Below are 23,835 nucleotides of genomic sequence, written 5' to 3'. Positions count from 1 at the left end.
TAAATTATTTCAGTATTTCAGTAAAATATCTGATATCCTCATTCATTATTATACACATCATCAAGTTACAAGTTCGTTCAAAAAAGGTTATTTCTAATATTATTCTCAGAATGGTTCTCTACGAAACTATTAAAAATAAGATATTTTGTAATTCACACATATTCTTATAATACTGCTACAAATTAACCTGCTGGGTAATAAAACTGTGTGCATACTTAACATTTATTAATAAGTTGATAAATGTGTCGATCATCTTCTGTTCCCAATCCAGGTTTTTGATTGTTCTTATTTTAAACTATACAAACCAAATCTTTTCCTTCATTATTCATATTTTATCTGCTACTGATAACATTAGTGCAAAGGAACAAGGTCAGCCTTATCACAGTATTATCATAGAAGTCAACTCATGAAACCGGTGTAAAAAGGGCAAGTCACGTCAGCACAAGAAATGTTCACTTTATATTTTAGTTATCTTTGTATAAAATCAGTTCCTTTGTAAACATGACATTCATTGTCTCTTATAACTTTCTATATTTTCGTTAATTACGGAAAATTATATGAACCTTAGAAGATGCGTTTTTAATATATATATATATATATATATATATTTTAGTTTGGCACTTGAGCGGTAGGGCTTTTTTCTGGTGGTGAGAACAGGCTTGAGTATTTGAGATGAAATTCCGACCGACTGTTTTCATTCTAAAAGTACTACATATGAATGAGGATTTTAAGTACTTCAACTCAATTACTCTTACTGATCGTCTAGAGTTTTATTGATAGGATTTTGGTATGTGGTTACCATTTATTATGATTTTCAGAGCCCATTGAATGACGTACACCCATTTGACATAGCTGTCCTATCAAGGTTCGCCTTATGACCTGCACTTCTGCTGTTAACTCCCATTTCTCTCCATTGTTATGAAATTTTACTAAGTTAATGTACACCCAAGAGTACATCTTGGGTCAGTAAAATGAAATTAGCTATTTGTAACATTAAAGAACTATATTTACTATTAGCTTAAGACAACAAGTCCTCATTTTAATTCTGAATCACGTGTTATTATTATTATCGTATCCATTTCAACCTGATAATTGACGAACATATCCTGTTTTTAAACAAACAGCAAATATATATAATACCAAAAGCTATGTGCTATAACACAATACGATTATATTTTAATTTGTTTGTTGATAGCACAAGATACAGAAAATAAATACATTATATTGTATCTTATATTTTCCCAATTCTAGACTTAAAAGGTTTGTTCGTTAGAGGGCAGTTAGTTAGGTAGAACTTTCTCGAAGTAATCTGTTGTTCAAACCGAATGCTAGTAAATAAACTTTGATTTTTTTAGTTCACACTAATGTTTATTTTGAAATTATCATATGCAGTGTAAGGAAAATTATAACCTCTCCTCCTACTTCTACATCTCTACTCCATGTGTGAATGTTTGGCTTTTGGCTTATATACTTTGTCGAGTTTTATTTGTGCATAAATTGGTTGTTAGAGACTGTAAATCTAAAATCCTACAAAAATATTATGTTAAGATGTTAATGTTTTGGTTGAGTTTTTACATGTTTATTACTATCTTTGAGTAACATGTAGCAGGTAAACGCACTTCGAACAAATAAAATTGTACTTACTGACGAATAATGAAGTATAGTTACACCAAATATCCATTAACATTTCGTTAAGATTAAGGTTAGCTTAAACACAAACTAAATAGTCAATCAACGTTGAAAGGAACAAAATTCAAGACTACGAAGCAGCACTTATATTGTGGAATAGAGTTTAGAATATTCTTGAAAGACGTAGAATTATTTGAAGCAACACTGAAAAATGTAATTCGTTGAACATTTTGTATCTTTATATGGATAATTCCATGGAACATCCAAGCTTTAAGTGTGTAATCAGTATGTTTAATGCATTAATATATATATAACATGCAGAATTTCTGTGCTTATCTTAAATCATAATAAATTTTCCGTGGTCTTGAAATTTCTGTTTCAAAGTTCCGCATATAAATAGCAATGGCATATTTGATGAATAAATGTGACTAAATTATTATGTATTTACAAAAATACAGCTTCCAGATGAAATTATTTAGTAATTATAAATTATATTTTTTATTGCTTTTCACAGTAGAAAGAGTGGATTTGTACGTGCTTCCCGGAAGAAAAGCAGAATTACCATGTAACATCACTCCTGAGGCCCTAGATGATAACTTAGACCTAGTTTTATGGTATACAGACAAATCTCCTTCACCTTTTTATAGTCTTGATGCCAGACACGGAAGTGTACATTCGGGGAGACATTGGAAGAGTGACGACATGGCATCTCGTGCCTATTTCAATATTACAGGGACCATGGCTCGACTTCAATTAGATCCAGTTATCAAAGAAGACGAGGGAGCCTTTCTTTGTCGGGTGGACTTCCGTATCGCTCGAACACGCTACTTAGAAGTGGGGTTAAGAATAATAGGTTCTAATGTTTATCTATTCATACGACATTATATTTATACAAAATTATGTTAACGATGAAAATCCAGAAATATTAACCATAACTGAAAATCTGGATTATGATCCAAGGGCCTGGTTTATATTGATTTCGTTAATTGTTTGCTTTAATAGAAGTTTCTTTGTGTCTTTATTTCTAGCTCGTGAACATGTTTTACGTCTTTTACTATTCAGTTACTCTTAAGGTTACTAGTGCTACATTAGACAGTCATTAATGGTAAAAGATGTGAGCGTGCGCAATGAAAATACTATGAAACATGACTTCTTATTGTACGCAATCTTTATCGTATACTGTTTTCTAACTAAGAAACTAACACATTATAAATTTAACTCCTGCGTGTCAGAAAAACACAAGATAATTCTGAACACATTATACCAAAATAATAAAAGTTACTTAAGCAAGAAAATTTAATATATTATTAAAACATTAGAGATGTAATTAATCTTACTTTAGTACTTGTTAATAAAGTAAACTGATGTTTCCTCTTGTTTTTTGTCAGTTGTTCTATTCTTAAACATAAAATGACGCACACACTTACTAGACTTTCGCTATCAGGTAGGCCTTTTACTTTTTTCAGTGTCAGAAGTTCTACTGACTTGTTATAGAAGGTATCAAAAAGATTAACTAGTTGGATATTGGCAATAATTTGGTCTCATTGCTTTGAAGAAGACTAAAACAATGAAAGTATCATAAAAGTGTTGCTTAGAAAATGCAAATGTTTTTGTTTTTATATTTCCTTAACTTCTTCTAATTTTTGTTCAAACGAAAGATGAAACAGTTGTAATGGACATAATTTCTAAAGCCAAAATTATTGTAGTATCAATTGAGAAAGCTTGAAATAAAATTAGAAAGCTATGTAAAAAAAGAAAAAAAAACATCAAGATACGTGTACTTTCTAGTCATATTAATAGCTTGAAGAGTTCTTCAATTGTTGAGAATTAATTTGAATTAATAATACTCTTGGCTTCCTTACAAATAATCTGACAAAAAATTGACATTTGATAAAACATATTTAAAGGTAGACTGTAAAGAAATTCTTTTAATATGAAGACCAAAACTGATAAAATCTACCATAAACAACACTCCAACAGTGTTTTAATAATCATTTCACCCTATTGTACAACTATAAGTTTCACGTTTTCCAGTCATGATTCAAGTCTCTTTAAGATGCACTATAAACCACAAAACATATACAAAATGTTTTTCGTAGCTATATATTGCAATATGAGCTACATAATTTGTCAATTAAAAATGTTAATGCTTATGAATTTTTTTATGGGGAAATATTATTCTAGAAAAATTATTGCCACGATAAGGAATAGATTGGAAATGCACGCTCAGCATTTTAAATTACAAAGATCTGTCGTCTCTCTGTCTGTTTTTAAGCATAAAGCTACACAATTAGCTATCTTTGCTATGCCTACCGCGGGCATTGAAACCCGATTTTTAGCGTTATAAGCTTTCTATTTACCGCTGAGTTACAGAAGGGCCGTTACACATATCATAAAACTTTTAGAAGTTTCAACGAAATAGTGTTTTATGAATTTTAGATTTATATGTTTTGACTCTAGTTACAATTGTATTATATGATATTGATTTCTACTTCCAGTGAAACAGTATGATATTAACACCTGCCACACGACCCAGCCCAATATCGTTTAGTACTGAGCCTAGGATGGTCAACAGGGGGGTCATTGTATTATATGATATTGATTTCTACTTCCAGTGAAACAGTATGATATTAACACCTGCCACACGACCCAGCCCAATATCGTTTAGTAGTGAGCCTAGGATGGTCAACAGGGGGGGTCATTTCGAAAACTGGTGATTTAAAATTATTGATAAATCTCTGTGAATGAAGCTCGGCATAACTTCTAAAACTGTATAGTAATGAACATATGATATCTATATGTATTATACTATGGTGGTATCATACTTGGCATTATACCGTCATTCTTATATGTACTCTTCATTGCAGAAATGACATTTTTAATTTGACAGAATTATCTTGTAGTGCATCGTGCATCTCCTTCAACTTCAACACTGCATCTTTGGGCTTTACTGTGCCGTTAGTTTCACAAAATATCGAAACTAATCATTTTATATATGATTCATTTTGAATTTAAAGATACTACTGTGCCCGTTTTTTATTGTTGTTATTTGTTTGTTTTTGTTTTGCTGTCAGCGCAGTAATCAATTGACGAATCAGCTGGTATGTCAAATCGATTGATATATCTTCGAATAAGTTCTTCCCTCATCTGACCTGGACCCATTGTTTAGCTTAATCGCTACGTTTAAACCATCACATTCGCAACAATGTCTAGAACATTTCAAGCATGTTTTATTGCCAAGTCGTGTTACTTTACATTTAAAAGTTAACTTGGCTCTCAAGGTTTCGGCTCAGATCATGGGTCCACTCACTGTTCTGGTCCCGCGACCTTGATCTCGAAAATTGTGTCAAACGTCTTCTTTTAGTTCAACCAAAACAACCCAAACTTTTCGGGAATGACTTTTTTTATTGTTGTTCACATCAAGATGCCGGGCTGGATCGTGTGGTAGGTGTTAATAACATCTGAGGATTTTAGGCTCAAGCCTGTCAATTTCTTCGCATCTAAGAATAGTTTCATAAAATTGGGACTGCAAAGGAAATTGTAAACTGACTTGCAGAAACCAGAATATAAATTATCACTAACTGTTCCAACAACTAATTACAAATCCTGCTCCGCACTTGGAACCCTGATGAATTAAAAGAACGACGGGCGGTTGTGCTGATTAACTGTTTTCCCTCTAGTCTATCACTTCAAGATTAGGGAAGTCTGGCGCAGATAACCCTCATGTAGCTTGGCGCGAAGTCCAAAAAAAACAAGCAAAGTATGTCTGCCCGATTTGAGGAAAAAATATTAATTCAACTTATTATACCTTGAAATATGTTTGTTCTGAATGTCGAAATATATTTAACATGAGTGTAATATAATGAACTTGGTAATTTATTAATCAAATAAATATATACATTTTTTCAGTAAACTCTAAGTTCTTCTAATTTTCTATTTCACAAGTTTTCAGTCTTAATATCACTTTTGTTTTAATTTTTAAAGTGAATTGTGTAAAGTGTTAAGTTTCAGTTCATGTGTTTACTATGTTTGTTACTTTTATATCTTAAAGTAAACATATGTTGAAGCTTTTCGTAATTTAGTCCCTAATAAATATTAAATGCGTTCATAATTCAGAATGAATAATAAGTAAACACTGCTACGCATTAGTTGTTATAAAGTTTGGTTACAAAAACACTGTTTTCGCAAATGGAAAAGAATTAATTTAGGTCATTATTAATAGTTTTATCTCAGTCATCTAGTAACGTAAATGTAAATAGAACTTGATTCCCCTATTGGTTTATTTCTTAAATTCAACATAATTAGAAATATGATGTAAATAGAAAGTGAAAATATCCGAAGGAAATAAAGTATATTAGATGAAAGATAATGCCTGAATTATATTGAAATCAAATATATTATGAAAACAGATGTATTATGCCTAATACAAACACAATTCGTCTAAAAAATGTTTTTTTATTGTAATAGATGTAAATTTACAGTATAAATAGATCTTAGTTAGATTCGTGTTTTATCCAAGAGTTATCTATGGATATTTTGAGTAAAGACTATTACTTCGATTCAATTTATTGTATAATTTGTTTAGATATTGTCTTTAATTTCTTTCTTTCTTTCTTTTATAACATGATAGTTCCTCCAAAGAAACCAGTAGTAAAGAACGGAGCAGGTCAAATCCAGCAAAGTTTAATTGGTCCGTACAATGAAGGCGATTCACTTTGGCTTCAATGCGAAGTCACAGGAGGTTTGTGTCTTGTTAGCCATTACAAATAATCACAAGCCATTTTCCATACATTAATTATTAATGAATAAACAGTTAAACGTTTAGTCAGTAAGTCTTATCAGCTTACAGTGAAATGATACACGTATCCTGTACACAAGACTCAGAAAGGTAAGGTTTCAACATAAAGATATTTACTTGTTGAAAACCTGGAGGCTCAAGTGGCCAAGTCGTTAGCTTCAATCAGTGATTAGAGCACTTTTGTAAAGATGATAAACAAGAATAAATTATTTAATATAGCTGCTGTAGCTTTTATCAACACAGAACAAAAATATAAAATGTACCTCGTTTAGTCGAAAAGTACACCGATTCCAGCCTAAAACCTGCCGATTAGTTGTTTTAATTTTGATTCTGCTTTGGCTTCAAATTTTTTATTTTATTTTTGAAAGTCACTGATTAACACACATTTGTTGGAGTCTTGTTATCGTTCAAATATTGAACAGTTTCAAATCGATTGTTACGTATCAATAGGTTTAGAGCGTATGTACTTGAATCATTCATTATCAATAAAATATACAGTACTTCATATGTGTAACTTTTTATCATAAATGAGAACTACAAACAATCATTTATATTGTTCAGAATTTTACTTAACAGAGGACTTAACATATGTTTAAAAATTACTGTTTACTCACACTTAAAGGCTTTTAATTTAATCTCTGGTATCCGGCAGTACGATTATGGTTTATGGATTTACAACGCTAAAATTCGAGGTTCGATTTCTAGTGGTAGACAGAGCGCATATAGCCCATAAAGTAGCTTTGCGTTAAAAGAACCATTATTTAACTGCGTAATTATGTACTAATTATCGACTCTTAGTCTTTTATGATGTCTTTAAGTGTTAGTTGTTTATTTTATTTTATTATTTTTTTGCATTTCTAAATAACTTCTTTAAATAATAAAATTGTTTTCATATTTTATTAGGCAAGTTGATAGCTTCCTTTATTCTACATGTTCTATGCTTCTAGTAAACAACGTGCTTATGATAAGACTGTTATATTGCAAAATGTTTGTTATACTTTGAAACAACATAATTAATCAAAACACTTTGTGTCTAGTGGATGGGTGTAAAACTATCAAGTCTGATTAACGTTATTATTCATAAAGAAATCAAATAACTGTGGTTAGATCTTTTTTTAAAAGAATGATAATTAAACCAAAACTTTTGCTGAGGTTCTCTTGTTAAATCAAAAGTAACATAAATATCCAAATATACTGAGGTTCGTGGACTTCTCCACAGCAATACCAATTCAAATAATCTGTCACAAAGATAATCACTTATGGTTTCTTCTTACCAATTTATTTTTCAGGAAATCCACGTCCTAACCTTACCTGGTGGCGAGAATCCGTACTGTTAGACGATTCCTACGAAATAATAGACAATTTTATAATTAAAAATGTGATAGAAATTCCAGTGTTACAACGTCATGACCTGATGGCTACATTCACTTGTATGGCAATCAATAACGACATCCTACCGCCTTCACAATCTACAGTTGCTGTTGATATGAATTGTAAGGAGTTAGTTTCAACTTGTTTCTTATATCTTGGTTTAACCATTCGATCCATTGTTTTATTTAATACACAGTGATGATGTCACAGTAGGCCAAGAGATCTTGGTCTTGAAAAACACTGTGACGTAATTAGTATTTCTCATCTCTTTCAATTACATATTTATATAAGGTAAATGTATTAAATATGACTATCAGAATATTTCATCAGAGAAAATGCAAAATTATTGACGTACATGTAAAACACAAATATCCAATCTAACAGAAATGTACATAATATGTAGGTTACCAACTATAAATTTCGGTTGTCAACGACGTTAACATGTATCATGTGTGAAAAATGCCGAATAATGTAGAAAGTTAAAGTGTAAAACACTAACGATGTAAGAAAAGTTTCCTTTGCAAAAATTAACTTCTTTACCATCCAAGAAATTTGATCTACAAATACTTCCTGAATGAACCGCCATCTTTCTAAAGGACAAATAATCAAACCTAACACTTTAGAACAATGTTGTAAAAAATGGGACGAAAGTCTATTATCCGAACTAGTGACTTATCTTATTTCATTTGGAATCAGTCCTAGACAAAAATTAAACTTTAAATTTTTAGTAAGTCACTTACTCGATTAAAGTGAAACATGGGGCATTGTGCAGACTATATTCCTCATCAAAACATAAAAAACAGTCAAACTATTACAGCTAAGTTATTTGATATTACAGACTATATTCTTCATCAAAACATAAAAAACCAGTCAAACTATTACAGCTAAGTTGTTTGATATTACAGACTATATTCCTCATCAAAACATAAAAAACCAGTCAAACTATTACAGCTAAGTTATTTGATATTACATACTATATTCTTCATCAAAACATAAAAAAAACAGTCAAAGTATTACAGCTAAGTTGTTTGATATTACAGACTATATTCTTCATCAAAACATAAAAAACAGTCAAAATATTACAGCTTAAAATTTTGTTAACTAGTTACATATTTTAATAATAAGGAATGTTATGAAAGCTACTGCTTGAACGTAATACAGAAAAGAAGAAAATTCTGAATCAGCATAACACGATTTAATCCCTTAGTTTCAATTGGCAAATATATTACATTTGTTACGACTACTATGTGAAGATCTTATGCAAAATTCCAAAGAAAGTTTGTTTGTAATATGAAAAGATATTTTGAGAACACATTTTCATTATAATAATAGACGGTTTCTGTTCCACAGTTTTTGTTACAAAACCCTTGATGAAATCTCAGGTGTATCTGTTAAGGTTAAATGTAAAACAAAATGTAAGCGTCATTACTCATAAATAACAGCAAATGTAATAGGAATCAGGAATGGCTAGCTGCTTCTTTCACTTCTAAAAGTACCCCCCCCCCCCCCCAGTGGCACAGCGGTATGTCTGCGGACTTACAACGCTACTACTCTGATTTCGATATCCGTAGTGGGCAGACTACAGATAGCCTTTTGTGTAGCTTTGCGCTTAACTACAAACAAAGTGTTCTGGAGTGCGAGGAGTAATGTTCTGGGAAATAGCTGACATTTTGGGTTAAAATTGACATACATTCTTAGAACAAATATTATTTCTGTTTGCATTTGTATACATTTATTTTTGTTATTGAATTGTTATATACATTCAGATAACAAATTATAAAATTTTTATATAACTATTTTAATTTCTTTTTATAGAAAAGAGTGATGCCTATACGGAAGAAATCTTTTGTAAAACTCCTGAAATTTGTTTTAACTATATAATCTTTAGACTTGTTCCAACTAAACTGTTTTACTATTATTTTAGACTAAAAAGATTTACATTTCCCCATTGTGGACACAGCAGATAGCCCAATATGGCTTTGCTCTAAAACAAACAGACAAGAACTTTTTAAATGCAGAGTTGTTCAGAAGCAATTTCAACAGATCCTTAGAATATATTATAAACTAAAATAATTTTTTATTAAAACTCATATACATATTTCTTTTTATGATTGCTAAAAAGAATCTCATTTACAATTGGAATTTGTTAAATAGTTTGCTTAATACGTAATTACACCAAACGAATTCAGGTCTTTTAAAATTATTATTAACAACCTGATGGAAGTAGTCACATTGATGAATGTACTTATTTCTAGGATATTTGCTCCTATTTGTACTTTAATAAAAAATATATGATTAAAGTATTATAAAATGTTGAATAAAATAGTAATTATTCTACGTGTAGTTATTCACGACTTATGGTGCACTTTAAACATAAATTAATATCTCCTGCGTGATACTAGTTTCGTTTTTGTATTGATCATTTGTTATAACCATATATGATTACTTTTTATGAATAATTACTTTGGTCTTATAGCATTAACTCTAAACAGTAACTTAGATACATATCTGCAGTATATATATCGTTTTGTAATCCAATAAATGCATATATTTCTTATTTATAGACACATTTTCAAATGATATCTTATCTATATAAACAGTTAGGCCTCTTGAAGTGCATATTGAAGGAGAAAGACGCCCTCTATTGGCTGGTAGGCCTGTCAAGATAGAATGCAGTACGGCAGGCTCAAGACCTCCTGCTGAAGTCACTTGGTGGAAGGAAGGTATTCAGTTAAAATCGGCGAAATCTCTTATTCCAGCGAATGGTAACTCAACACTAAGCACTCTTACGTTTACGCCATCTGCTGCAGATGACGGCAAGATGCTTTTCTGTTCATCTGAAAACAGACATATTCCTGGAAGCACGATAAAAGCCAGTTGGAAACTAGAAGTAATATGTAAGTTACTAGTAGCTTCTCACGTTAAACAGACATATTCCTGGAAGCACGATAAAAGGCATTTGGAAACTAGAAGTAATATGTAAGTTACTAGTAGCTTCTCACATTAAACAGACATATTCCTGGAAGCACGATAAAAGGCATTTGGAAACTAGAAGTAATATTTAAGTTACTAGTAGCTCCTCACGCTAAACAGACATATTCCTGGAAGCACGATAAAAGCCAGTTGGAAACTAGAAGTAATATGTAAGTTACTAGTAGGTCCTCACGTTAAACAGACACCTCTGCAACAAAACAAAAGGGGAGAGGGGGTACCGTCAGCACAGTTTGATTCTGTTGAAAGTTTCAAGATCATCATATCATCTGCAAACACCATGACATACATACTCAGAGTGACAGCATGGTAAAGATAAATGTGTGCGTATAAGGAAATAATAAAATCAGTTTATTACCATTTCCAAGATCAACGGCATCCGTCAAAAATGAGTTTTATATATCATTAATTCTTTTTTCCTAAACAAATGAGACATCAAAAGGCAAATAACTTATTTTTGTAATCTAATTAAACTTTATTTCGAAGTTCTTCTATTATTATGTCTGAGATACCCCCTTTAAACTTAAGCTCTAACTACATTAATTCGTTCTATACTTTTACCATTACTAAGCCAATAATTAACCTAAGGTTTTTAATACGAAAGACCAGTGTCACTAAAGAGAGTAAAAAAAAAACTTTTCTTTCACCAATCAGAAGAAAGCCAACTCTAAAATTTAACCCAAATTCTTGCGTTGATTTCATTGGTTTAGGTGGCAAAATAGTGTTAGAGATCGCGTAAAGTAACTAATTTCCAAACTTAATACACTTCACCTTTATTAGGCAATTGTTTGAAGAATAAATATTTAAAGGTGTTTATCTAAATCTCATTTTTCTAGCAGCGGGAAATAAGAAAATAACTTATAATGTATATTTATTTTCATGTGGTTAAAAACCTGTTCCAACTTAACACGACCTTATAACAAACGACTACTTCAAAACCATCATTATATATATTATTTCCACTAATAATGTCTTTGTAAAATTTAGGTACGATAATCTCTAATATAATTTTACTATCGTAGTATGTTCCTGCATAATATTTTATGTTGTTTTTATCTACTATACAAGATCTGGTTAAAGTCGAATTTTCAAGAAAGGTAAGGTTTAATAGCATAATGCACAGAAAACTGGCATATTTACAATTCTGACAAACCATGTTTCAACAACCACCGATGAAAGATAAAAACAATGCATAATATTTTCTCAGTGGGGATGTTGTTATTGGCTCAATAATTGAATTAAAATTCATAGCCAAATAACCTACAATAGATAACCAACATCAGATAAACGTTTTTGATTTAAATTTTAATGTGTTTTATGGTATATTATAACCAAACATTTGAATATATAACGATACCCCAGATTTAAATATTTATATTGCAGGACTTTATAGCAAATTAGGCCCAGCATGGCCAGGTGGTTAGGGCGCTCGACTCGCAATCTGAGGGTCGCGTGTTCGAATCCCCGTCACGCCAAACATGCTCGCCCTTTCAGCCGTGGGGGCGTTATAATGTGACGGTCAATCCCACTATTCGTTGGTAAAAGAGTACCCGAAGAGTTGGCGGTGACTAGCTGCCTTCTCTCTAGTCTTACACTGCTAAATTAGGGACGGCTAGCGCAGATAGCCCTCGTATAGCTTTGCGCGAAATTCAAAACAAACAAACAATACAGCAAATTCTCTTGACGCAATAACTTTCTTTGGTTTATACGTTTGTTTGTTTTTAAAAGTAATTTTATTATATCATTTTTACTGCAAATGTGCAATGTTAGATTCAGTTTGAAACTGGTTTTGCTATATAATTATCCATGCTTAGATTATTTATTTTGAACTTTTAGATAAACCGCTCCCCACTTTGCAACTAGGAAGTAAAATACGTCACCTTCCAATTCAGGAAGGAAGTGACGTATACATGGAATGTGAAACTAGGGCTAATCCACCAGTAACAAAGACTGGATGGAAATTTGATGGTGAAGATATTTCAGCCGATTACTCAGCTGGTATTATCATTAGCAATCAAACATTATTCCTCGAAAACGTTCAACGCTTGAGTAGAGGACGCTATTCCTGTACAGCCACAAACGACATTGGACATGAAGAAAGCAACTTCATCTACCTCAGGGTACAGTGTAAGCATTTCTTATCATTCCAAACGCTTAATAACAACACAGAATGATTAGATATGGTTAGTCGAATGTTTTTAGTTTATTTATAATTATGAACAATAAAGTTGCATTTTATATTTCGATATTTCAAGTTTAATTTTTCCTGAATATATCTTAGCATGAAAGATTTACAATACTTAGCAATTACCAAATCTACGCAATCCTTAGCTAACCTAGCTCTTCTGGAAAGTTCTCTTTCACAATTTTCAGTAGCAAATAAATCTGTTCACTTCGTTTTAACCAGTCTTCCAAACAGTTTCTCAATAGACACAAAGTTATCATTATTTTGTAATTTTTTTTTTAGATTTACTTACTGAAATTATTTCCCAGTGTCATTTTTTAAACTGTTTGTTGTTTTGTCGGCAACCCTTCACAATCGGTTATCTGCGCTACATTGTTGTGAGGTTTGAGCTCCAAATTCTAGCGTTATAGCTTTAGAATATAGCTTGAATAAAACTGTCAATTTACATTTTCAAATGGGTATAATGTATTCGATATTTTAATGGTTACCTCAGATGTGATTTTATTTCTCCATTGCCCGTGTTCAAACAAAGGTAACTTAGACGTTTTATGAGTACCCTTTAATATTTCTTTAAGTGTAATTATTAGAAGTGAGGAATAGTATGTTATAAAAATTCCTTAATATTGTAACAGCATGGCAAACAAGAATATCGTGAGAAAAGGAATATCGCAGTTCTTGTGTATTAACTGATGAGCATGCGCGATGGAAGCACTGCTTTGCGAAGAAGTTTGGATAACAACTAAATAGTACATACCTGAAAACGTTTATGATGATAAGCGATGGGTTTCTTGGTTTAGAAAAAGTTTAATACTCATCGAAAGTTTTAACAAAGCTAGTAAATTGACAGATTAATAGAGCATTTAAATAGAAAGTTGTAAAGAAAGGTTTCTTGCTTTTTTATATATACAATAAATATAATCATTGAATTATTGTCTGATTTATTAAGATTTATATATTTTCTTTAGCGAGACAAACTATGCTAATACTGTTGGTGTATATGAGTTTTCAAGTATGTCTAGATAAGTATAAGACTATGTCTCCTGACAGAGAAGTGACTGTTTCTCATTTAACAGTCATTAACATGTATGTAACTAATAAACAAAGGTCAAAGCATTGGTCAAAGAGTTTTACCCTTTGGCATCACTTCTTAGAGTGTTTCTTTGTTCTAGATTATATACGTGTGTGAAATTAATGTACAAACACACTTACAGTAATATATACTTTGTGATGAATATTTTCAAAATGTAACAATCATGTGATCATTATCTCAGTACAAATCACTTTGGTGAGTGTCCTGTTCGTCTTGTTTATGAAGATGTGTTATATTTATGCAGGCATTTGAATGAACATTTAGATATTCCCCAAATATTACTACACTGGGTCCTTGGATTTATACAAAATAGACAAAATGTATCTCAGATGAAGATTGGTCCTGAAAATAATGAAGAAAATGATTTTGTTTAATGAATGAAAGTTAAAGGTCATTTTCAGGACTATCACATGCTGAAAAAGAGAAAGTTATGATTGCTCATATCATCTCTACTGATGAAAAAGTTTCTCACTTCTAATATATACAATAAACATCAGTATTAATCTGAGTGTACTCGTTCAAAATCTCTTACATTTGAGATTGCACACTAATTGTAAATGACAAAAAGAATAATAAAATTTCATGTTCTATGTATAAGTGTAAAAGATAATATATCACATGTTACTGCAACATTGTGTCAAAATCTATGTTAAGATATCTTTGATAAATTTAGTTTTCATTTGCACATAATGTTACATAACTGAAAAATATATACTCTACCTGAAACAGTAATATGAACATAATGTACAAAAGGTGTATGAAAGCTAATTCAGTTTTTCAAAACTAAGATGTTTACAGTATATTAGTGTATATTGAAATTTTGTTAATAATTGTTTCATTGTGGGTGTGATACTTCACAAGTATTTACTTACATATTAGATAATGGTGAGACACGTCAGTTTTAAGTTGTAGGGGAGAGGCAATGTGACGGTCAAGATGTAATGTTCAGCACGACAGGGACAGTCAGTTTAGTTATGGGTTTAAAGTGCATGATATGTTTTGTATAGTTTCTAAAATAAAGAAGCATTGATCATTTTGGGGAATGCTCCTTATGTTTCCTTTATAGTTATTTATTATATTTGACTAATAACATGCTAGAATTACTATATATATCATAGGTATTACTACACTGAGCTGTGAGTCAGTATTTTATAAACTAAAATGTTTTGTAAATAGTGTATTAGCATATCATGAAGTTGTGTATGAAACGTGAGTTTTATATAAGAAAATTACAGAACACAGATTTGTAACTGATGATCTCTCTATAAAGTATGAATGAAAGATAATACATCACATTTTTTAAAATCTTTGTGAAGAAAATATATTTGAATTAATCGAAGAATAATCACTTGATTTCTGGTTATGCTTATTTGTGAAAAATGTATTTGGAAAACTAATAAGTTTAAATGTACATAAGGTGAAGTTTTGAAAGATATGGAAATTGAATTTCTAGTTTGTCCGTTGGTTTTTAGAAATGAAAGCATTACTCATATTGAGCATGCAGTAATATGGACATAATGTACACAAGTTGTAAGAACGATAATCCAGTACTTCATAAACTAATATATCTACATTAAAGTTTTGTAAGATAGGTTTCAGTAAATCATCAGTCTTATTTGGGATTTATGATTTTTACTGACATTCATTTGTTTAAAACGTGAATAACCAGTTTATGGAGTCTAGTTGAATAGAAAGTATACAAGAATTGTATGCTAACTGAAATGTCCCATCAAATATTGAATGTAAATTTAGTGTTTTTTATCATTATTTTACTGACTTTTTAATTCAGTGTGTACTGTGAAATAGACTTGGTCAACTCAGAACTGACCTTTGTCATGTAGCTGTCAATGATCTCAGCATACAGTATTTGATAAAATCATCTGAATATATAACAACATTGATATTTATGTGTCTCAAAATATGTGTTAATTTTGAAAAATTATAACACGAGGTATTTAATATAATAATTAGGATGTAGACTGAATTTGTGACCAAATGCTATCCAGACAATTACCATTCGAGTGTATAATGAAATCTCATACATACATTTCACATGTTTAAGTAGATATTAAAGTAGAACTGAATCGATCTTTCATTATGAGAGAAATTATTCTAAGCCAACTGGCACAGTCTGAACTTTTAACCGATTGCCGTAAACTACAAGAATTATACATCAACATTTATAAACTAAGTTTATTCGTGTTATTTAATAAGGTTGTTACAGTATATAATTTCAGATTTGTCAAAAACATATGCATTTGAAAGTGTCATGACTTTATCTTCGCTTTTGTTTTTGGCATAATCTGTAAAGATAAATAGTAAATGTGTTATACACATAAAATAATAGGTGTGAGAAACCTATACTATTTTAAATTTGAAAAGTTTATGTTAAAACTCTTAATATAATGTAATCATATTTCAGTGTCTTTTATTTTCAGTGTCAGCTCAGCTGTTTTTAAGTTAGTTAGATTGAATGGCCTTAGGCAGAATATGTCACAATGAATCAGAATGAATTGTGTCCTTGGTATTAATGACCTACAGATAGAAACTAAAAGAACATATATATGCATGGTTACAGACGTTTTGATTAATGCATGGAGAAAAGTTCAGATATACCTGTACTTTAAAACTTCAAAGTTGTATGAATATTAATTGTATAGCACTTCAAAGGAATGGTAAGTGTTCCTATTTTAAATAGTTTCTATAATACTAAAACGACTGGTTAAACAGTAAGTCATTCATTTATTATACTTAGTTATAATAAAATGCTTAGGTTAATGACCTTCAGATAAAAATTCCTCTCGACAATTGTAATCTCTTAAACTTTAATGACTTATAAAACCAAACATGAAAATAAGCATCCTTTTCAGGGTTTTTAAGAACTATCATAGACAAGTAAAGTAAATATGTTACGTATTAGAATTTCAAATAGCCTAAAATTGAGTTAAATGATACTTTAAATTTAGTCATTAAATAAAAGCCGATATATAGTCAGTTTATGATATTTGCCAACAAGATTGATACACACACAGTTTTCTTTTTTAATACGAATATCTTTTAATATACAAACAACAATACAATTTACAATAACAGTTATTACAAATAGTTATTACGAACAATGATTTATATATAAAAACTTTACAAACTTACAAACAATATAAAGTTTTCTTTCTAGTCTGGAACTTCCTTGATATCTTATCGAGGATTCACGAAGAGCGAGTTAATTACGAGTTGATGTAGGTACGATTCGTTTAACAGGGGACTACCTAGCTTTGTCCTTCGTTATTCACTAGCCAAACACGCAGAGTTTTCCACGATGAAGTTATATAATGTTTTCGTAAAACTACTAATGTCTAATGAGAATCCATTGAAGTTAAATGATTTGTAATGTTCGAACTTTGTAAATATACTGTTTTTTATCGCGTCGCGTTGGTTATACTTATAGGCGTGTGGAGTGTTTCTAGAAAATCTAGATTATGTAACAGTACAAAGCTACATTAAGCATTTACGTACATACATATATTGTTGATTCTAACACTCGAGAATCTTCTACAATTTTAGAGAATAGGCGGGAGTTTTGCAGCACATATTTAACAGTATAAGCCATGTATGTTTCTAAATATAAATTTAATCTAAACAAACGTCGATATTAAAATGGATATATAATAATGAATCCGTCACAAATATTATTGATTAAACAATGATCCTAATTATTATGCTAACATTGTCCTTTGTAGCATCCTCTGCTTATAGAAACACATGTAAATGAAAAATATAAACATAAGTATATGCTGTATGTAGCTTTACAGGAATATAGCAACACCTTTGTAAAACACACAATATGTCTAGTAAGACCATCTTCCTATAGAACATTAGTAACGATATCCGCCTATAGAAACACCATCCACCTTTGTAAAACATATGTAAGAGAAAAACTATAAAGTTGCTAAGATTAAAATAACAGATTGTTTTACATTTATAAGTACATTAAATGTGATGGTAACACTATCCAGCTTTAGAAATAACAAAAAGTATAATTAAATATAGAAGCAAAAACTGTAGCACTAACGAATTAGTGTTGAATAATTATAAAAGTATGTAAAGTAAGTTATGGACTATAATATTTACGTTGTTCAAAGGATGTATGATAAAAATTGACATATGTAACAGTGCTGTAATACTTGTTTTGTTAAAATAATAGTTCTACTCAGAATATATATATACTTAAATCTACACATTAATGACATGTTGAGACCCTCTATGATGACATAATCATGGCAGCCTAGCAACATGCCCTCTGGATCCACTGCATGGCATGCTTTCTGGACAGCTTTCTCGTATCATGGCACCAGCGCCCGCTGTTTCCACTTCGTGGAACTGTGACGTCACGTCTAACAACGCTCTCTCTGTCATGGCGTCCTAGTTGAATTATGACATCATCATCTCTACTCCACCTTCCTGAGGCACCCAATCAACGCGCGTGACCAGAGTACCCCTCTAACTGCTTACGCTACCTTGTTAGTGGTCAGGGATTTACTTTATAACTACTACACGTAGACAATAATATCAATATAGAACAGTATGCAAACATTTGGGCCAAGACTGTATAATAGAGAGAGTATCTTCGATACATGAAAACAAGTCTTTAATTAGTTTTGGTACCTTGTTCTCCTAATGCAAGTAATTAATTTAGCAATAAGTTACAATACAGTTTAGTTTTAACTAGCATTTGATAATTGTTTATTCTCATATATATACATAATTGCACACATGCTTATGCATACGCTCCTCACATGATGATGGCAGGGGATTTACTAGCACAGAAATGTTTTAGAACTTTCTCGAACAGTCAGTGCTGGATTCAATGGAATTTCTACCAGCCACGTGGTAGCACTGCTATAATGTTTTATTGTTCATGCTTTATTTTGTGTCACGAAGAGCAAGAAATAAGCAATAAAAATTATAGCTGTCAATATTCGATAATAATGCAAGAATGAAATTATAGCACTTTTTTACAAATAGAGGGACAGAATGTATTTTAAGTAATTTTTCAAGTAACATAACATTATATTTAGAGTATTGCGTGTTTCCTATGTAAGATTTCTAAAAATTCTGAAAACATTTCTAGAAAATGCTTGAGGCAAACTAAAAAAAGAAAATATTATTAAACACATTTGATGTGTAATTGGCTACCACAATGAGGTAACTATGACTAGATCCCAGTACAATCTGTCCAAAAACAAAAGAAAGTCGATCCTTGTCTATCTTAATGAGCAGTGTAGGTTGGTCAACTTATTAGTTTAGTAATATATGAATCAGTAATAAGTACATTCAAATTTTTCAGAAGGAAAACAGTTGAAACGGATGTCATATGTTTAACCTCAGTTTTACAGGGATCGTAGGTTTGCCCCGTGGTAAAGCTCTTTATTTTAGAGTTGGCAAACAGAGTTCGAATCCATGCAATAACACAATGCATTTCATTAGCGTTGATTCTTTCCCTCTACTCAGTAGTTATGGACTATGGTAGATAGCCTTAGTAATTTCCCATGAGTTCAGTTAGCTTTACACTACCATAATTTGTTTTCTTATTAACTTGTAATGCTACTCTTAGGAATTTTGATCCGTTGTTTAAAAACGTATACCAAAATCACTGCAGTTGTGCACTCTTGTAGCTTATAAGGAGCTCAAAAGTCTTACAAAAACATTGTATAGTTCAGGCTTTATATTGCTGACATGAATAAACAAATATATAATTTGTAGTATTCATTAATACTGCTTAGTTGTAAAAAATCTAAATGGCTCTGTGTAGTATATGCAACACACAACATTTTATATTTTGCTAGGCATAATTAAGCGAATAAAATATTAATTGTAAGTTATCTTTTAATTAGCGTTTGTAGAATTTAGTGAGCGTGAGCCCTGAATAGCTATTTATATATCGACGCTGATATAGGTGCTTTAAAAATAATATGTTTCATTTGGTAAATAACACAAAAGTTTGATGATTATGCTCTCATGTTAAGTCTATGTTCTTGAAGAATTGTCGAGGGATAACGGTGTATTTTCACTTTAAGAACACAAATTTCAAGATTGTGAGTGGCTAACTTTATTCTAAATATTACTTTTCGTTCGGAATTTTCATATCATATTACTTATACTGCAGCTCAAAAAAATTCAATGTTTTATAAAGATAACTCATGATCAGTTATTATTGTTCAATTTCGACGTGTTTAATGGAGTATTGTCTTTTCAATCAATACCATAAAGGTGATACGCAAACATTAGCGCGAAATAATATTCACATTATTGCACGATTGATTAAAACTGACTTAGAATAAATCCAAACAAAAGATTTATAAATGTTCGTTTCATATTTTTTTATCCTTCTTCTTGAAGAAAAAAAAAATATAATGTACTTGGATAGTACAACGTCCTTCACATTATTAAAATATAATGTACTTGGATAGTACAACGTCCTTCACATTATTAAAATATAATGTACTTGGATAGTACAACGTCTTTCACATTATTAAAATATAATGTATTTGGATAGTACAACGTCCTTCACATTATTAAAATATAATGTACTTGGATAGTACAACGTCTTTCACATTATTAAAATATAATGTACTTGGATAGTACAACGTCCTTCACATTATTTTTTTAATACTAGATTCACCCATTTGCAAGCCTAATCAAAAGATACTATATGGTGGTGCTATAAATCGACCTGTCGAAGTATCCTGTAACGTGGAAAGTGATCCCGATAACGTGACCTTCATCTGGACATTCAATTCCTCCGTAGACAGTCGTAAGTTATTGGACTTCAACACAATTGGAACATCTAGCATACTCACGTACATACCCAAGTTTAAATCAGACTTTGGAAAGCTTATCTGCACTGGAATGAATAGTGTTGGACTTCAGGTGGCACCATGCGTTTTTTCTATTGTACCTGCAGGTAAGAATAATTCTTCATCCTGTATTCCTGTTATATGGCCGTTTCACTTGATTACTTTATAATATATTCAAGTTATGCCATACAAAACACTAATTACGTTACATGTAAACATATCTACGAATCTAAAAGTTTTATGAAGTCTTTTAGGAAACAGAAGGTTTCTTTAGTTTTTACTCCTTTTTACTAGTGTTTAATTGCCAAATTTAATAAACTGTTTCAATTATGTATTCATGTCTAAAAATGAAAAAAAAATGGTTTTGAAGAACATGCGGTTCATTAATTAGTTTATGTCATTAAAACAACATTGATTCCCAAATTACATTAACTGACCACTAGAAATTTAATAAACAATACTTCAATACATTTTAATTGATCGATGCATAAAGTTAGAATAATACCGTAAAAAGCATACTTGTACTGCAATTCGAATTTTTATTTATGGTTTTGGCGAGTTTAATTATATACTAAGTTGAAAGCTTTAGATATGGATGTGTGGTGAATTTCAAAGAATACAGTCCACCAATAGTAGTATATATTGAGATGAGCTTTATGCAGTCTGTACTCTTCAGAGTTATTTGTTGAACTTTGATATGTAGCACACTGGAACTACTGACGACGTTTGTGTAAAATTTAAATAAATACATCAAATCTTTTGAATTTCTTCATTTATCCAAATCGGTGTCATTTACCTACGTTAGTGAACTTATTACTTGTAATGTGTAATACCTACACTTTGGTTCCCTCTGTCCAATATATTACCTACGTTAGTGAACTTATTACTTGTAATGTGTAATACCTACACTTTGGTTCCCTCTGTCCAATATATTACCTACGTTAGTGAACTTATTACTTGTAATGTGTAATACCTACACTTTGGTTCCCTCTGTCCAATATAAAATGATAACATATACACGTATTAGTGAACTTATTACTTGTAATGTGTAATACCTACACTTTGGTTCCCTCTGTCCAATATAAAATGATAACATATACACGTACAAGGTATCCCTCATTTACTGAAATATTATTTGTCGAACATCTGATAGTCAGTTAATCGATTTTTGGAAACATTCACAAAACTAACAAAGTTCAAAGGGACGATATTTTATGCTCCCAGTGGCAGAACGGTGAGTCTGCGGAACTATAACGCTAGAAATTGGGTTTAGATACCAGTGGTGGACAAAGCACAGGTAACCCATTGTGTAGCTTTGTGCTTAACTACAAACAAACAGTACTTTAGTTATTTATATTATATTTGTTTCTCCAAAATTATTGATTTGATTCAGTTTCTTGTATATTCAATTTTTAAAGAACGACTTTTAGAGATAGTGACATTACTGTAGCAAGTGTTCAATAAGATATCATTAAGGTAAGTTTACTAATCAAAATACTATGTAGTGCATATTGGTAGGATTTAGAAATTTTGACAATTAAGTCAAGAAAAAATGGTCTTTACTCTCCAGATAATATTCTTTTCAGCTAAATTTTTGTCAAGGCTGCTTCAACTGGGCTAGCAGTACAAAAACATAATGGACGCTTTAGATATACACGAATTTCAATAGTATTCATTCAATCAATATGCAATTCTAAAAAATGCAAGAGTTTTTTTGTTGTTGTTTTTTAAGAGAATTAAAATCAGTGATAGATTCATTTGTTAGTTTATATTATTATTTATATTATTTGTAAATAATACAACAAGTATTTCTTGTACTACTAGCCTTGATGAAGCCATAATGGCGAAACTTTGACTGAAATGGTTATTATTTGGGGAGTAAATGTAGTTTTTTCTAACTTTACTGTGAAAATATCCAAAAGATTGATTTTGTTGTTTTAACTTTTGAGCTTGTTGTATTCTGCCACTTTAGTATGCTTACACTCATGTAATACAAAACTATACTGTCAGTTTTATAGGTCCGGGCTCTCTATAGTAGGTGACTGTGACTTGTTGCCGATAAATTTCTTCTTATACTTTAGTGTAGGTAGAGTTACAAAACATCGAGATGAAACAACTCTCTTCTTACATGTCAGGTATCTTTTGAAATTGGATTCTATACAATAAGTGTCTGTGACATGTTGGCGATAAACTTCAACAATAAACGGACAGCATACAATCCACTTGATTTAAAATAGTATATATATTCAAAACCAGTCAAACGTATGTACAAAAATTCGTTACACCAATGGTTAACACAGTTGAATCTAGAGCTTTAAATAATCCTCTTTTTCGTCAAAAGTTCACACAGGCTGTTTCAATTACTTTAGAACACCCTTTGACGAGACAAAGTATTCTGCTTATCTCTGTTAAACTATAAAACTCACTATAAAATATCGCTATTATAGCTAAACTAACAATCACGCAGTCTAACTTCACTTTCACTAACTTAACGTTTTCTGACTTAATACTTGCGTTCACTTGGTCGCCTATATATGTATATATCGCCTAACTGAGGCCTAGAACTTTCTACAAACTACGATACGCTATGATGTAACAATACTCACTTAAGGCAACGAGAAAAATACAGACGGTTCCAGTAATATGGCGTCAGTTTACAACAGTTGAACTACACACACAAAACATACTACTTCCACCGAGTCACGTAACGAAATCCATGACGTCAATTTACAACAGTTGAAATACACACACAAAACATACTACTTTCACCGAGTCACGTAACGAAATCCGTCACAACCATTGCTTTCAGAATAATTAACCTTAAACACTTCTGCCTTGAAAACCAAACAATCACCAAATACTAAATTATTAAACAAACTAAACAATAATGGTTGGAGACGGCTTGAATGGGTAATGA

The 23,835-nt window shown here is 31.0% G+C and overlaps 1 protein-coding gene across 1 annotated transcript in view; it reads left to right on the top strand.

The window, feature by feature from the left end:
• The first annotated feature begins 2,189 nt into the window (after positions 1–2,189).
• LOC106460952 (roundabout homolog 3-like) overlaps positions 2,190–23,835 on the top strand; it is a 59,865-nt gene continuing 38,219 nt past the window's right edge. The window contains exons 1-6 of the mRNA XM_022387751.1: positions 2,190–2,482; positions 6,260–6,370; positions 7,717–7,920; positions 10,399–10,695; positions 12,626–12,787; positions 20,738–21,025. Of these exons, the coding sequence (XP_022243459.1) occupies positions 2,332–2,482; positions 6,260–6,370; positions 7,717–7,920; positions 10,399–10,695; positions 12,626–12,787; positions 20,738–21,025 (1,213 nt within the window). The 5' untranslated portion in view covers positions 2,190–2,331. The remainder of the gene's footprint in view (positions 2,483–6,259; positions 6,371–7,716; positions 7,921–10,398; positions 10,696–12,625; positions 12,788–20,737; positions 21,026–23,835) is intronic.

Source organism: Limulus polyphemus, unplaced genomic scaffold, assembly GCF_000517525.1.
Source record: "Limulus polyphemus unplaced genomic scaffold, Limulus_polyphemus-2.1.2 Scaffold868, whole genome shotgun sequence".
In the NCBI taxonomy this organism is placed as follows: domain Eukaryota; kingdom Metazoa; phylum Arthropoda; class Merostomata; order Xiphosura; family Limulidae; genus Limulus; species Limulus polyphemus.
Note: the sequence above shows the minus strand (reverse complement) of the source record. Positions and strands in the feature narration are given on the sequence as shown.